At 43.7% G+C, this 16,400-nt stretch overlaps 1 protein-coding gene across 1 annotated transcript in view; it reads right to left on the reverse strand.

The window, feature by feature from the left end:
* LOC144754529 (uncharacterized) overlaps positions 1 to 16,400 on the reverse strand; it is a 148,428-nt gene that overhangs the window by 26,714 nt on the left and 105,314 nt on the right. Inside the window, exon 4 of the mRNA XM_078642453.1 lies at positions 5,350 to 5,486. Coding sequence (XP_078498579.1) covers positions 5,350 to 5,486 — 137 coding nt within the window. The remainder of the gene's footprint in view (positions 1 to 5,349; positions 5,487 to 16,400) is intronic.

Genomic DNA, 16,400 nt, shown 5'->3' on the forward strand with positions numbered 1-16,400 from the left:
GAGATCTCAGGGCTGGTTTGGCTGAAGAGCGATGATTAGTATTTGTCAGCAATCTGGCGGCGGAGTTCTGCACCACCTGAAGTTTTTGGATTACGGAGATCGGGGCTCCCAAGTAGAGCGCATTACCGTAATCCAGCCTAGATAAAATCATGGCCTGCACCAGAATTATTTTGGCTTTTTCGGGGAGTAGAGGGAGGATTTTGCGAGTGGATTTGAGCAGCCCAAAGCAAGTGGCCGCGGTTTTTCTGGCTTGTACTTTAAAAGTAAGGTTATCATCTAGCCAGAAGCCCAGGCTTTTGATCACTTTTTTTGGAGTTGGGCTGGCACCCATGGATGGGGGCCACAGCGTCGGGGAATTGAACGAGGCCTTCCTTCCCAGTAACATCAGTTCAGTTTTTTGACTGTTTAATTTTAGCTGGGACTGGCCCATCCACCTTGATACCACTTCGAGGCAACTGATCAGAGTAGGGTGCGATGAATCAGCCTGATTGAGGGACACCACAAGCTGAGTATCATCAGCGTAGCTGAGGAGTTCAATTCCAAAAGGGGCCACTATCTTAGCAAGGGGGGCCATGTAAACGTTAAAATGTGTGGGGCTAAGGGAGGAGCCCTGAGGAACCCCACACTGCAAAGGGAATAGTGAAGAATGGCAGTCTCCTTCAAATACTTTGAAAAATCTGTCCCTGAGGAAAGATTCGAGCCAGGAAAGAGCTTTACCCGAGACTCCAGTTTCTTTAAGGCGGGACAGGAGGATACGGTGGCTAACCGTATCGAAGGCGGCACTAAGGTCCAGGAGGATGATGGCCACGTTGCCACCCGTGTCCATTATCCTCCTAGACTCTTCTACCACCTTGAGTAGCGCCGTCTCCGTCCCCTGACCCGGGTGAAAGCCAGTCTGGGAGGGATGAAGTGAGTTAGAGGTCTCCAAAAATGATGACAATTGTTGATTGATAAATTTTTCGGCTAGTTTACTGATGGCCGGGAGAAGTGAAATGGGCCGGTAGTTGGCTAGGTCTCCGGGGTCCAGGTTCAATTTCTTGAGCAGAGGCTTGACCATGGCTATTTTCCAGTCCGAAGGGACGGTACCTGTTTCAATCGAAAGGTTGATCAGGTTGATAACTGGAGACTCTAAGATGGGCATAACTAGCTTCAGGGTGTTAATGGGAGCAGGGTCGAGAGGGGAACCACTCTTGATTGAGTTAAGGAGGGGAGATAGGTGTTCCTTCGTAAGCGGGGTAAATGAAGAGAGCCCGGGGGTGGGACTAAGAGGGAGAAGAGCAGATATCGCGAGAAGGTCGGGGCTAGAGACAGGAGGGAGGGCCAACAGAATGTTTTGAATTTTCGTGTGGAAGAAGAGTGCCAGTTCTTCACACCGAAATTCAGATGCTTGTTGGGCCGACGGGGGATCAGGGGGTTTCAACAGGCTTTTCACAATTTTAAAAATCTCTTTGGTTGAGCTAGAGGAAGTGATGATTTTTTCGGTATAAAAAGATAATTTTGTTGCCTTTAGCATGGATTTGTAGGCCTTAATTGAGGCTCTATATTTGACTTTTGTCTCTGAGTTGAAGTCTTTCCTCCATAATCTCTCTATTTTTTTACAGTTTTGTTTGAGTTTACGGAGCTCAGGACTGAACCAAGGATGATTGACGGGTCCCCTTTTTTGCACTGTAGATTTTCTTGGTAGGGTGGCGTCTAGTGAGTTCTCAATCCACTGGTTAAACTCTATGTTCGCTATATTTATGTCGGGGTTCGCGGGCGGTAGAGTGAATTTTAGTTCTTCTGCCCAGTCGATAGTCTTGAGCTTGGACCAGTGTCTAGTCTTTTTGGTCGTAAACGATTTTACTAGGGCTGGGGGGGGAATCTTCCACACGAAAGGTATGATGAAGTGATATGACCACGGTAAAGGATTAGGATGTGAAGTGGTGAGATCAATTAAATTGGAGAAAATGGGGTCAAGCAAATGACCCTTTGTATGAGTAGGCTTATGATTTTTAAGAGACATGTCACACATCTCTAGGTCTGGAGCGAGGTCCGCCGCTATCATGTCGAGAGGATCATCAAAATGGAGATTCAGATCGCCCAATATAGTGAAGTTGGAGGCTGAGCTGGCCAGATCTACGACAGCTTCCAATAATGTCTGATGAAATTGTCCCAAAGATCTCGGGGGGCGGTAGATTAAGAGCCCCGTGAAGGAGGCAGAGGATGATAGGGTTATCGAGAAGTGGACGTTTTCACAGTCCAGTACGGGACTGCCTAGAAGGCGGCAGACTAAATGGTCTTTATAAAGGATAGCAATCCCGCCACCTATGTTTCCTGGTCGATCCAGGTGTTGAATTAGATAGCCCGGGGACAGGGCCTGGACAATATCTGGGCCAGAACAGGGTCCTAGCCATGTTTCCGTGAGAAACAGTAGATCCAGTGCTGAGTCTTGTAGTAGGAAGGAGATCTCCGAGGCATGTTTGGGCAGGGACCGACAGTTTAAGAGGGCCATCTTAAGCGTATGGGGTTGTTTCTGCCTGATCTCTGGTGTTTTGGATAGATGGAAAGAGCAGTGTTGGCAATGGTATTGATCGAGCGACGGGTCTAACGAATGGTTGCACAGGGAAGGAAGGGTAGTGACCTGATTCAACTGTAGAAGGTGAGGCCGGGGATATGTGATAAGACCGGGGGAACGTGTGACAGGGGGGCAGGGCCCTGGGCGCGTCCTGGTGCGGACGCGTGCAGACGGGCAGGACTCTGGCATGACTCCGGCGTGAGTCAGGCGTGTCCGCAGCGCGTCCGCTGCGCGGAGAAGGGACGTCCTTTTTATCAGACACTAGAGCGCACCTGAGCGCTTCGTCACCCCCAAGATGGCCGCTTTGGAGGCTTCAGATACCGGTACCACACCCTCAGCGTCGATCCTCAGCTGAGAGTGGGTCCAGGGAGCAGAGAGGTGGTGCTACACTGATCTGGCCGAAAATCACTTTTTAATTCAAGTGCAAAGTCAATACTCCTACAAACAATAAAAGACGCTTTTTAATCGAGCGCTGCACTAGTGACAGTAATTTAATAAAAAGTTGCGAGGATAAAATGCTTTTTAAGTCAAGCGCTGCACTAGTGACAATATTTTTAAAAGAGTTGCGAGGAGTAAGAGAGAACCTCCCGGCTTCCGCCTCAGGAGGGTGAAACAGAATCGTAGCTTGCTAAGGCGCCGAGGGTGAGAGTCCCTTTTATCAGACACTAGAGCGCACCTGAGCGCTTCGTCACCCCCAAGATGGCCGCTTTGGAGGCTTCAGATCCCGGTACCACACCCTCAGCGTCGATCCTCAGCTGAGAGTGGGTCCAGGGAGCAGAGAGGTGGTGCTAAACTGATCTGGTACGAAAATCACTTTTTAATTCAAGAGCAAAGTCAATACTCCTATAAACAATAAAAGACGCTTTTTAATCGAGCGCTGCACTAGTGACAGTAATTTAATAAAAAGTTGCGAGGATAAAATGCTTTTTAAGTCAGGCGCTGCACTAGTGACAATATTTTTAAAAGAGTTGCGAGGAGTAAGAGAGAACCTCCCGGCTTCCGCCTAGCACCATTAGTGTTAATTCACCTCATCGGAGAGCGGTGCCCTCTTGAGATTGCTATATAAAGTACTCAATACATGTATGTAGAAGTGGAAACGAGTAGTGTATCTCTTTTGCGGGTCATTGAGTCATGAAAGATCTGTCTACAAGGATGAGGATGTGGTGTTATGGCCAGAGCTGCCAAATTTAAAACTGGGGAGCCAGGTTGGAGTCTCGGCGTTGGTCAACATCCTGTGATTCTGGGCACATCAATTAATCTGCCAGTGCCTACTAAAATGAATCAGACCTTGTATGATGTAACATTTGCCATACTAGTTGGAAGTATGGCACTGCTGTTTTTACATGGAGATGTAAGACTTGTGTTTGGTGTTTGACAGTTCTGACATCTCGAGGCCAGGTCAAAAGTTTGGCGGGTGGTACTCTGTCCATCACGGTGCCATGAGACATTACACCCGACACGCCGATGGACTACCATCTGCCACATTTAGAGACCAGGTCCAGCAGTGACCTCTGTACCTTGATAGAAACCACTGTTATAGCAGTTCCTCACAAGGTACAAAATGTTGGCAAACTGCTGTCCACCAAACGCTTACAAAGCTTTTGTTTTTCCGAAATTAAGATTTGTTGCAGAAAAAGATAACAAATAATGAGCCCCACACCCAGGGAATTGTTTCCCTGGATATGGGGTGTCATTATTATTTTTTTCTGCCCCTCATCACCAGGTTTCAGCTTGCTACAACGGGTAGAATAAAAAGACAACACATCAAGCACTCTAAATATGGTGGGTGGTGTCATGCCCTTCCTCTGATGGCCCCTACTCTGTCTGGCTGTTGTAGGAAGCTTTTGGTCAAATTAGCCAGCGTAGGCTCAGTTGACAGAAAGGAGGCAATCCTCCCTACCTAAATAGGATGGACAGACTGTCATGCTTATGCAACCCTGCACCAAACAGGATGTGCATTGACAGGAACCACTGTGACCAGGACAATCCTGCTGGATGTAACTGAGCTGTGCTCAATTGAAATCACACCTAGGGACCGGTCACACACGAACAGTACTTTCTATTGGTACTTCACTTTATTGCGGCACTTTTTCTCTTAATATTTTTTTAATTCATATCTCTGGTTTCCTGTATTGCATTTTTATCGTTTTGGTTTCTTTTTGTTTATTACATTTTTCTCTCGCTCAATAAATGAAAGTGGGATATTTATTGTGCTTCTGACTTTACTTCTCAATGGTTTACACATTTTTTCAGAGTTAAGTATGTCTGCTCTATGCCATAGCTACCAGGGGCTGAGCTCAGGTTTAAAATATTTAAACCTTGTTTTGGACCCAACAAGTTGGTGACTTTATTACTAGTGGACGACTGCCATCCACCCCAATTAAGAATTCACTTTCTTACAATTTCAAAAACCTAACAACTATCCCTTTTATCTAAAGCTTGCTAGACCTGAGTTTTTTTCAATGATCTCTCGGCTAGTGGAGTCCTGTGCGGCCTATGTAGCCTGAAGAATATCTCTGCTCTGTTATGCCTTCGAGGAATGTGCAGACTGAAAGACAACTTTGCTGTCTGATGCCTGTCACATATGTGCAACCGGAGGGACAGCTCCTCTACCTCAGACACCTAGTACATGCGATCTGTGTTACCTGAGAGATAGATATGATACATGAGACCTGTGAGGTCCCTGTGTAACTTAAGGGCAGCTTTGCTACAGGGGATCTATATACCCTTATAGAATGCTCCACTCACTATGAGAAATGTGAAGAAGAGCAGGCCTGTTGGGGAGTAAAGTTCACCTGGCCTTGAGCAAACGTCCTGTTGGTGGCTCCCTGGGTGCTGTGCTCTCCTCCATCAACTCTTTCCTGAAGACCTCAAGCTGTTGCAGAAGATCTTCTTTCATATCTTGTCCTGGATCCAGAACTGCAGGTGAGGGCTGAACAGAAGAAAACTCTCAAAACAAGTAAATAAATAAACTCACAATTTCTAGTCGAGAAAGATGATGACACCCAAAGAGGCAGTGTGGTTATTTACTCGTTGTTGCAACAAAATCCCATTTGTCTATTTATTTCGAAGTTTTACATCATGACAACATTTTGCCTTTCTGCCTGTTCTAAGCGCTACATATACAATATAGTGGCTATAGGTTAGTGGTTACATTTAGTGCGAGGATAATATGGCCACATTATTATTGGGTGGACATCAACCTTAGCCATCGGGTAATAGGAAGCACCACTGATAATAAAGGTAGGAAACTGGGCATATGGAGGTAGTGCGGGTGTAGAGGGAATGTGGGTTAAAGGGTCAAAATTGTTTCAACTAATCACTCACAGTAGGATTCCTTTACTCTTGCACTATACTGTTGGAGGGTGTCGGTTCTGAGTTATGATTGTCTTAACAGTTCGATTTTCAGCAGTTTCCTGAAGATTAGGTTGTTTTTCTTGATGCTTGTGCTCACACGCCAACAGACCCTTTTCAGGCAGGAGACTCACAATTTTTAAAACCATGAGTGGCTTTATTTTTAGCTGTCTCCTGCCTAAAATTGTCTGTGTTTCAATCAGTGGGGGCTGGTGATCTTTGAAAATGGTAAGGTGCAAAACCTGCCAGGAGCCCCCCTACCTTTTTCAAAAGTCTCCATATGTTAAGAGTTACTGTCATTGTGCAAATGGCAACCTTTTGTTACGGGTACCCCTGTGTGACATGAATTACACCCAATACTCCATTACCAGAATGTTGCCATTGATACTGTCCATATACTATGGGTGGCCCTTATGTTAAAAATAACCTTCAGGATTTCATAGCCAGCCTTTTATCTTTTATCATGGTTTGCTTCCCCTAACCCGAACCCTCAGCCCCAATAAGCCATGACTTCCCTCTCTCTTAGGAAAAGAATTACCTCCAGTATGCCAGCACCAGCATTTTGCAACAGGTATCTCCATTTGTGAAGTATTACTTCCAATATATTAGGGTCTGCATTTTGCCTAAGGTGCCCTTGCTTAATGCTAAGAATTACCTACATCATCCCAGTGCCAGCATTTTGCCACAGATGCCCCCATGCCAAGATGTTTCTCTATTTGGCAAGTGCAAGCATTTTTCAACAGGTGCCCTATGCTAACAATTGCTTCTAGTATGTCAGGATCTGTAGTTTGCCATGGGCGTTCTTCCCAATGCCAAGAATGATTGCCAATATGCCAGCAGCAGCACAATGCATTGGGTGTTACAATAAGCCCAGCATTATATTGAGTATGCCATGACGAGCGACAAACTCACAATCATAAAACACTGAAACAGACACACTCTCACTCACTCCCACTCTCACTACCACTGATTCTCACTTCCTCTCACAATCACTATCTTCCCCATCACTAATCTGACTCATACTCGCTTACTCATTCTCACTCCCACTCACTGTTACTCATACACATACCCATAACCACTGGTTCTCACTCTCACATAGACACACTACACTCACTCATCCTTTCACACTCACTGACTCTGGGCCCTGGTGCAACTCATTGGCACTCTCAAACACATACACACACACATACTTTAACTTAATCTCATTTCCTTTATATCATTCACAAACACATACACACATTCACAAAGATTTTTTCTTGTTTTCTTACCTTGCCTTCCGTGCTGGCAACTCGGAGACTCCATGGCAGCAGCAGAGCAGGAATCTGGTGCTGGGCATTGGAACCAGCAGGCCATGATTCCCAGCGAGGAGCCGGACAGAGCAGCAAGGGGAAGCCCCATCTCCATACCTTTCCCAGCTTCTTGGTAGGACTAGAAGCCCGGCCCTTTAAGGAGCTAGAACGGTGCTGCGGATCCTGCCCCTGCTGCTCTGTGTGGCTTCTCGTTGGCCTCAGGGGTGCACTGAGGCGCGCTCTAACAGCCATATTGTAGCAGTTATATACTGCTGCCGGAGGCATGTGCAGTATGTCTGCTAAATAAAACTGGATTGCTGCTGTGTATGGGGATTGCAATTGGACTAGGCCCTTCACATGCACAATTCAGTCATCCACTTACAGAGAGCTGTGTTTTAAACAACACTCTGTAGGTCGACCATTGCTCAGCCCACCCTCCTCAGGAGCATGGAAATGAGACCATGAGGGCTGACCTCAAAAGTTGAGTTTTCATGAGCACTGTTATATTTTGCGCAGTCTTGGGAAAGGGGGCACAATTTAGGCCCTTACAAGAGGCATGGCTGTTCACTGAAACCGCTGATAAGGAGCTACCACTGGTGTCAGTCTTAGTCAAATGGGAAAATAAATTCCCCTATTATTTTCACTATCTCAACCTTTGCTGTTTCAAATTGTTGGCATGCACGCTAATGGTTCAATGGCACATCGTTAAAGCTATGAGTCATGTACTCCCAAAGGCATTCTTGTGTGTTTAGTATTTTGAAAATTGGTTGGCAGGTAATTATTACATTGGCTGTAGGGAAGTTCCTTGTTTTGTACAGCTAATTTCTGTATCTATTCTGGGCTTCTGCTCCGGAGCATGTTATGTCTCATGTATAGGTTTTATAAGGTGGTTCTACTCCACATTCCATTCACAGAAGTGGCAGAGCTTCGCGGAATAGTGACACATGGAAGTTGGATCTATTTACTGCAGAGTTTAATTGAAGCATGAACAGTCTTTGTTTCAGATCCAACCACACTTATCTGCAGACCAGAGATTTCTGGAACTGGCCGGGGAACTCACTTAGAGCGTAGTCTGCAGCTTGTTGGTCAACAACCAGGTCAGCAGCCCCTGTTCCTCTTTTGGAGGACTGTCTGTTACATTTTGAGGGTTTCATGTCTTCATTGAAGGCACTCATCCTTTGCCAGCTGGCGCTGTGATAGAAGGGCCAACTCGGCCATTTGTTTTGTTTACTGAAAATATAAACTCCAAAATTGTGACCTTGACGCAGGGATTTTTTCTTTCCATGCATGGGGGCCATCACTCAAGAGTGAGATATTTAGCCAGTGATTAATTTGTAAAAGATTGAGAGTTGGTGTCCAAAGCTCTGCTCAGAAGCTGTGGCCCATACCTTTAAATTCTGGCACACCAGATATAAAGGCTATGTAGTCTTAAATGCACTTCATGACTCTTTATTCACTATCAGCCACTCCCACTCCCATTATCTTACACTAGCAGGTCCATTCTTTCTCCCTTTATGAGGGTTGTTCCATCTTTCTCTTCTTCTGTCTTTTCGCTTTGTGTTTTATTCCCTCTGTTGCTCTTGGTAAATGTCTGATGAGGAAAAATAAATGCCGTTCCCCAAAAATGAGTGCTGGTGGCTCCACCATCACAAACACCGGCTTAAATTAAGCAGTGTATTGACCATGGTGGGAAATAACTCCTATTCTGACTTTTCAACTTGTAAGTGGGGCATAACATGCAGAATCAGTATTTAACACACCAAATTCTGCATAGTTTGAAATTTTATAGGCATTTTCCCCCAATACATGTCAATGGGTTTGACCTGCTGGAATCTATCAAGGGAAAACATCTAGGGTGTGTCGTAATGCTGATCCCAGTGGAAACAAGTATTTGTACAGAAATAGAAATTAGCCCTGAACGTGTAATGAGGACCTTTATAGAGCAGAGGAACAATGAATCTGCATAGCTGCCAAGGTTTCAGATTGCTTATATGCGACATTTTCGTAATTTCAGTGTAATTATGAGTGACATTCAACGACTATGAGTAATACTTTCTTGTGAACAGTATAATGTCACCCACACTTAGTAGTGGCATGGTAAAGCCCACAGCCTAGGTCGGACACCTGTTTACGGGCGGGGCGGCAGAGAAACAACACATTAAACAGAGATTCCCTGCCTTAGCCAACCTGGACTGGACCTCTTTGCTCCTCTCTGGCTGGTGATCAATCAAATTAATGGCATGATCAGATCATGATCATTTGACAGAGTCCGCCCAGGCTCTCTGCCATGTGGGGCCCAAAGCCGACTACAGGAAGTGGAGGGGCCCCAGCGTGGATCATGATCTCAGCTGCCTGATAGCTGAGTTCTGAAGCCTCATCGGAGGCTGTAACTTCACTTTACGGCTCATCATGATCATGATGCGTCACACACTCATAAAAGTGAATTAAATTATTGGAGAAAGGGGGAGTGACACAAAAATAAATTAAATTATTAGGAGTATACTGGAGAAGGTAGTCAGTAAAATAGACTGGTCTGGTCGCTAGGTCACATCTCATCCAGCCTCCTCCTTCTCCTTGTACAGGTGTATAATTAGGCCCCTCTTTTACTGCAGTTTAGACTGACCCAGTTTTTGGCATGTGTTTAGAAGCTTCGTTTTGCGGCAGTACATCCACATCTGTTTGATGCTATTGTTTGAGCGGGGAGTGCTTGTTACATTAATTAGGCGGGTGTGTGGTGTGTTTCGGTCTTCAAATCTCTGAACTTCTTTTGGCTTGGATATGAGTTTCTTTGATAGCAGGATATTTCCACGTCATAATTAGGGCTCCCAGTTTTATGGTATTTATTTTTTTAACATTTCTGACTGTATTTATCCATATTTATTTTCTGGCCAGCTTATTGGCATTTACCCATATTTATTTTGTGCTTTGTGGACAGATGAGGTGATAACTCCTATATTTCTGCATTTATTTAACAGAGAAACATGCACACATACTTTGATGCCTGTAAGGTTTTAGCACATTTCACTGCCAAAAATAATAAAATAAGTAACCTTTGTAAAAAAAATAGCATAGTAGCACAAATACATGTTGAGACATACAGTAATTTAAGCAAATCTCATTCAGTTTTTTAACTCCTCATGCTGCCAATAAATACAGCTCTTGGCCTGAAAGCCATCAATCTCAGAATAGAGAGTCACTCAAAGGAAACCAGAAATCTGTACTTTTCAGCTTCTAGAGATAAATACATAAAGGAAACACAATGTTTTGTGGCTGTTTGTATCTGTAAAAAGCTGTAAAAAAGAAAACAGAGAGCCCTAGTCATAATATATTCCTCGTTTCAACATTGTGTTTACTTCCCTCCCCCTCCTCCTCCCTCCGTGATTCTTAGATTTAATTGATGTAACTATGTAACCTGTAACTCGATGATCCTCATGTAAAGCGCTCTGATACCTCCGGGTCTAGCCAGCGCTATATAAAACTTCTCAAAACAAATAAATATATTGCAAATCCTTGACCTCCCATTGTACACAAGCGCCATCTTGTGGCCTTTGAAAAACAGCCCGCAGAGGTCATACGTTCGTCCCAGCAAAGGAGAAACTGGAACCAGCCACGGCCCGTGGAGGGAGTTTTGGTGAGGCAGAGAGGCGGGCGGGGGAGGGGGGTGCTAAAAACCGGAGTATGGATAATTGAAGGTAAGTAAACAAATTAATAAATAAAACGAATTTCGTAGCGCACCCTGCATCACATTTTGCGATGCAGGGCCGCTACGAAATTCGTTTTATTAATTAAGTTGTTTACTTACCTTCAATTATCCATACTCCGGTTTTTAGCACCCCCCCCCCCCGCCCCCCGCCCCCCTACCCTTCCCCCACCCCACCTCTCTGCCCCACCGAAACTCCCTCCACGGGCCGCGGCAGACTGGAACAACACAGTTTTATCGCACTTCAATGTGTGACAATCTCAGATATTGTGGTAATGCGGGACAATTACTGGAAATTAGTTATTCTAACGAGAGATGAGTGGCACTTGTCAGGGCTGAATCTGTGAGGCAGAAGCAGTGGTAAATTACAGTGATACTCCTCCTCCGCTAGCCTCTAAATGACCCTCTGCTTTGTGAATATTAAATGAATAAAATGAAATTTCTCTCCTACACTCTGGCTGATCACGAAATAGTGCAAATTGAACTTCTTTGTAAAATACTTCAAAGACAGAGGGAGACGGCACAGCACTTACAGCTTGCCCAGAAGTCTAGACTTCAGGATAAGCATTCATATGCTGCTTCAGAACCAGGGCTGACTTTATTGCTGATGTCGCCAAGCTCAACAATCTGTGTTGGTCCTCCCCCATATGACCTCCTTCTCTAAGGATTGTGTAGTGTAGCTCCTATTTTCCCAATAGGCTCTGCGCATTGGAATAGTACCTACAGCAGTAAAGGCCTAGACCAGACGTTAACTAGGTCTACTACTGTCGATACTAGACTTAATTTTTGGGTTTGCCAGCTAAGCTCAGAGTTCGCTAGAAACTTTCTCGAATGTTCAAGGAAGGAATTAACTCCCCTGATTAGACAAGAAGGGATTTAGTTTCTGACAACCATAGAACATGACAACTTTGCTCTCCCCTAATCAAGAGTCAATCTCATGAGTCGTGTGAGCACAAGGCAATTATTTTACTCAGTCAGTACGTGCATTCTTAGTCTCATCAGAATGTAGAGAAAAGGAAGAGACGGGCGTGTTCAATAAAAGATGTTATTTATTGATCAGTCTCTTTTCTCGTACAAGAGAAATGGATCGATATTATTGCAATACTTATAGTTAAGTAAAGTGCATACATTAGAAGCAATAGTATAAAATAATACTGTAAAAACATTGATATGGTTTCTGAGCCATATGATGTTTAAAATGATTAAAATATATTTACATACACATATACATTTGACTAAACGTACTCAACTGGTGTTTCTAAGTACGCCTACCCCGTGTACCTGACCTAAGTCTAATGCGTGGGCGGGAATAGAAAGTTACAGTTTAAGTTAAGTTTGTTTTTGCCAAGTGAATAACTAAAGAATTCTCTAGGAGGGGTTATTCAGTTCTGTACCTGGAATTTAGGATGAATGAGGAATGGTATCTCTTTCTCTGCTCTCGATATTCCAGGCTGCCTGCGAGGGCTGCCCAGAAGCGCCGGTGCTGGGTCTCTCGGCTTGAGATAGCAGCGCGTCTCTCAGCGCGTCAGGAAGGCGGGGCTGCTGCCTGCGGGGTCTGCTTCTGCTCTCGGCTTCGGCAAGTATGGCTGCTCCGTCTTGTCACCACGCGTGTGTTTGCATAGGGCAAGGTCGGCAATATTTATACCTTAAAGGTGCCGAGATTGACGTAAGGATGGACATAGGTACGTCAATAAAGATGTCATACGACTTGCTCGTTAGCACATTCTTTTGCAAAAGTTCTCTGTGAAATCAAAACAATGGCCGCACGGATTTTCCAGGTTGTCATAGGTTTGATTTGTTATGAGAACGTCGTATGCCTTATCAGGGGCTGGAGGAATGTCGCTTGTCTAATTAGATCTCAAGCGTTATGACCTAATCAGATAACACGTTCCTGTGCCGTAGTGTGACTGCGTCAGATAACGGTATCTGCATCATGGGGGATTTCTTGCCTCATGGGCTGACTGTTAGTTAACTAGCTAGGTAGTTTAACCAGAATAGGGTCAGGAATAGGGGGATCGATTCAGGACCTATAGAAATACACGACACCCACTCCACGCTAACTATGGTCATATCTACTAATCTATGCATAGTATAACATAGTACAACATACTATAGAGTATAGTGTATACCTTACCACCCCAAAATACATAAATGCATTTCGAAATTTTCAAATATACTGAAAATTTGCAGTCATATATATTGTACGCACTTAAGCTATGAATTAAATGCAAAAGTAAACACGCATTGTAATGCATTATTGCTTTTTGGTATATGAGAAATACACATGAAATGGCTCTTAATATAGCTATACAGAAAGGAAGGTCGAGACCATTTCATCACATAATAAAATATTTGTGAACATACCAGCGGGCAGCTAAAGTCTATATAAAGTATCTAAAATAGAAATCTTAGTTCTCTAGGAATAGTTTCTTACTTTAAGCAGAAGATCAATGTCCCAGGGAAAAAATATATAGAAAAATATTTTAAGGGCTTGCTGAAAAAAGTTGCTGTCCGTGAACTGGATTGTAATTGTTCATGTGACTTTATTTTTAAAGATTGAAGGCCGAATTCAGGGAACGCCGTGTGCGAGTTTACTCAAAAGTCTCTATTTCTGTTCCGGAGAGAACATCATATCATTCAGGCTTTCGAAAAAACTGTCAACAGCTTCATGGGAAAGTTCCACTAAGTCGGAAATAGGGGTAACCATGCATTCGTGCGCATGATTGTCTCCATTAACATTCTGATTTGCATTGCTGACAGAAGGTCGTACCTGTTCGATGCTGCTTTCATCTTGAACTTCACTACTCTTCAATCGTAGTGGTGAAGATTCCAGGAATGCCGTCATCAGAATTGGCAGCCTTTGAGGGCAGCACAAAGCGTGAACCTTGGTAGGAACCAACAGTGTATCTGCATCCACCGGCGCATCCGATTGTAGCGTCAGACAGGTGTCTAACACGCATTCTTCTCCGCATAGCAGACACCTTAGTACAGGTAAAACACACCTTTGCCACATTGGTCGAAATGATAGAAACCAAGTCATGTTTAGGTCTCTAAGCCGGGAGAGTCCCAGGATTTTTGATATCCGGTCCCGGTATCCAATGGCTAGGATCGTATCTTCCATTGTCGCGAGAGTTTGATCTGTGACATGGGTTGCCATAACGAAAAATAAGGACTAGGAATAGGATTCCTGCAATTAGTCCCAGGATCAGGGGAAGTCCGCCAAAAATCGAATGGACGAAATCTGGAAAAATACCCAGTATGGCTTTGAATGGTGTTAATGCCATCGAAAATACTGTCTTAAATACCTTTGAGACCCCAGTGGTATCAGAAATATTTAAGATTTCGCTCAGGATTTCCGCGAAATGTACGGGGGAATTAGTTGATAATAATGTATGTATCTCTGCAGTCGTCCTTGCGACTTGTAGATCATACGTTTCTTTAGATGACGTGAGCCTTGTAGGCGTCTGAAGAAGCACTGTTTTCATTCTGCTTAAAGTGTCTATTCGAATAGAAGTAATTTTCAAACCGGGCCATGCCCTTGCCTCCCTGTCTGGTAAGGAGCTGGGGAACAAAGAACGTCCACAGCACTTGACCTTCGCCGTCGTGGTGACGAGATAAGGAGTCCCGGGCATAAGACTACAACATCTGCGGTCTACAATAAGAATGTAACTCCCATTATAGAGTCTTTGAAAGAATGGTTCTATTTCAGTTGCAGGTGCGCCTTGCTGGTGACATGAAAGGTTGTATGAATTCCCTTCACAGGCTCCATGCAAACTAATTCCGTTACACAGAAGCGTGCCGCTTAGTGACATAGCACAATTGTTGCCACTAAGAAACACTTTCTGTCGTTTGTTACTGACACATGCATGTGAATAGGGCAGGTTCCAAGTTGTTTTAAGGTACCCCTTTCCCAATTTCTCGTACATGCCAGCCTGTATATATTTTTGGCAGTATTGAAACCTGAAGGTTGAGATTGGAATATTTATGATTCCGTGGATTATCCATTCACTGACAGGTCGTTCTGACATTGTCATTGGTAATCTTTCTAGTTTTTCAATGCTCAAGATTGTATAATCAGCACCCTTCTGCGCCATACCGATTTGTCTATCAGTAAGGTTAAAGATTTGGAATAGTGACGTTGTGTTGATTAAACGCCAAGGCACATAGCCTGAACGCAGATTTTGTAACGTCCAGCCAAGCTGTAAAATAGAGCGCAATTGTGACTGACCATGTTGTAATAACAGTAAGTCTTGCGATAATATATCGATTGCTGAAGACACAATGCTGTCCAATGAAAATATTCTGGAGGACAGAGTCATTAACCCATTGTCCACTACAGAAAGTGATTTTTCCAAATTAATACGATCAATTTCACGTATTCTCTCTGCTGTTTCAATTTGAGTAACCTTCCAGGCCTCATTGTATGCTGCATATACAGAGGCTGCTATGAAACGCTTTTGACGCTGTTTGCGTGGTCCCAGTATGAAATCACGCAAGTCAGCACCATCAGTAAGTAAAGTTAGGTGTTGCTTAATTTCAGGCAGTGTGGAAGTCTGTAGCCATTGAAGGCATAATTTGCCCACACTGTAGGTTGTTATTATCCCTGGGTGATGTCTATGGGGATATCTAGGGTCTGGCCTGGTCATTTTGAAACCCTGTGTTTTATTCAGGAATCTATCTTGACAGTTATTTGTATCTGTGGGCCAGATCAACCATTGTTTCCAATCAGGATGTGTTCTGTTTTGGTTAAGTATATGGTTTATGTCTATTCCTTCATCTGTATCAGAGTTATTGCTAAACATTGTTGGCTTTGGAATAGACAGGTTATTTAAATCTTTGATTTTGGCTAAGCCAAGACAGGTGGTTTGTTGAACAGTGTCATTTAAAAATATCATTTGTTCTGGGATCATGCAGGCTCTAAACAAAGCTTCTATACCCTGTACTTGCCATTCTTTTGTACCCCAAACACTTTTCAAATCAACATTTTTGTCCCAATAATCAAATCCAAAAGTATTCATTTTTTCAAAGAACGAATCTGAATATATCAATTTTGTGTTGGTTATCATGGTTTTCATCCCTGTCTTGTTTGACAATTTGTAATAAAATGTTTCAGCATTAGTTATGTTAAAACCTGAAAAATATGAATATTTGTCATAAACGGTTCTAGAGCTCCCTTTTGGAGGTGTAGCACAATGTTCCCATTGATTATAATTTAAAACATTTCTAGGTTGTGCAGATTTATGCAAGAAATGGTTACCATAATGGTTATAGCAATACATACTATCATAATTTGTAGAACCTTGCAAATAATCATGTTTTGTAAATTTAGCAGACATTACTAAGTCAGACATCATATTGTTTATACTTTCAAAGTCCCAATCATCAGCAAATGAGTTTGGTTTTGCAAAGTCGCTCAAGGAGATCTTGATTTGGTGTGGATATTTCAGGATCTCGACCGGACCATAAATTTCATAGTCAGTGTTGTCCCAGGCTACCCCACCAG

The sequence above is a fragment of the Lissotriton helveticus genome, chromosome 1_1 (genome assembly GCF_964261635.1).
Source record: "Lissotriton helveticus chromosome 1_1, aLisHel1.1, whole genome shotgun sequence".
Classification (NCBI taxonomy): domain Eukaryota; kingdom Metazoa; phylum Chordata; class Amphibia; order Caudata; family Salamandridae; genus Lissotriton; species Lissotriton helveticus.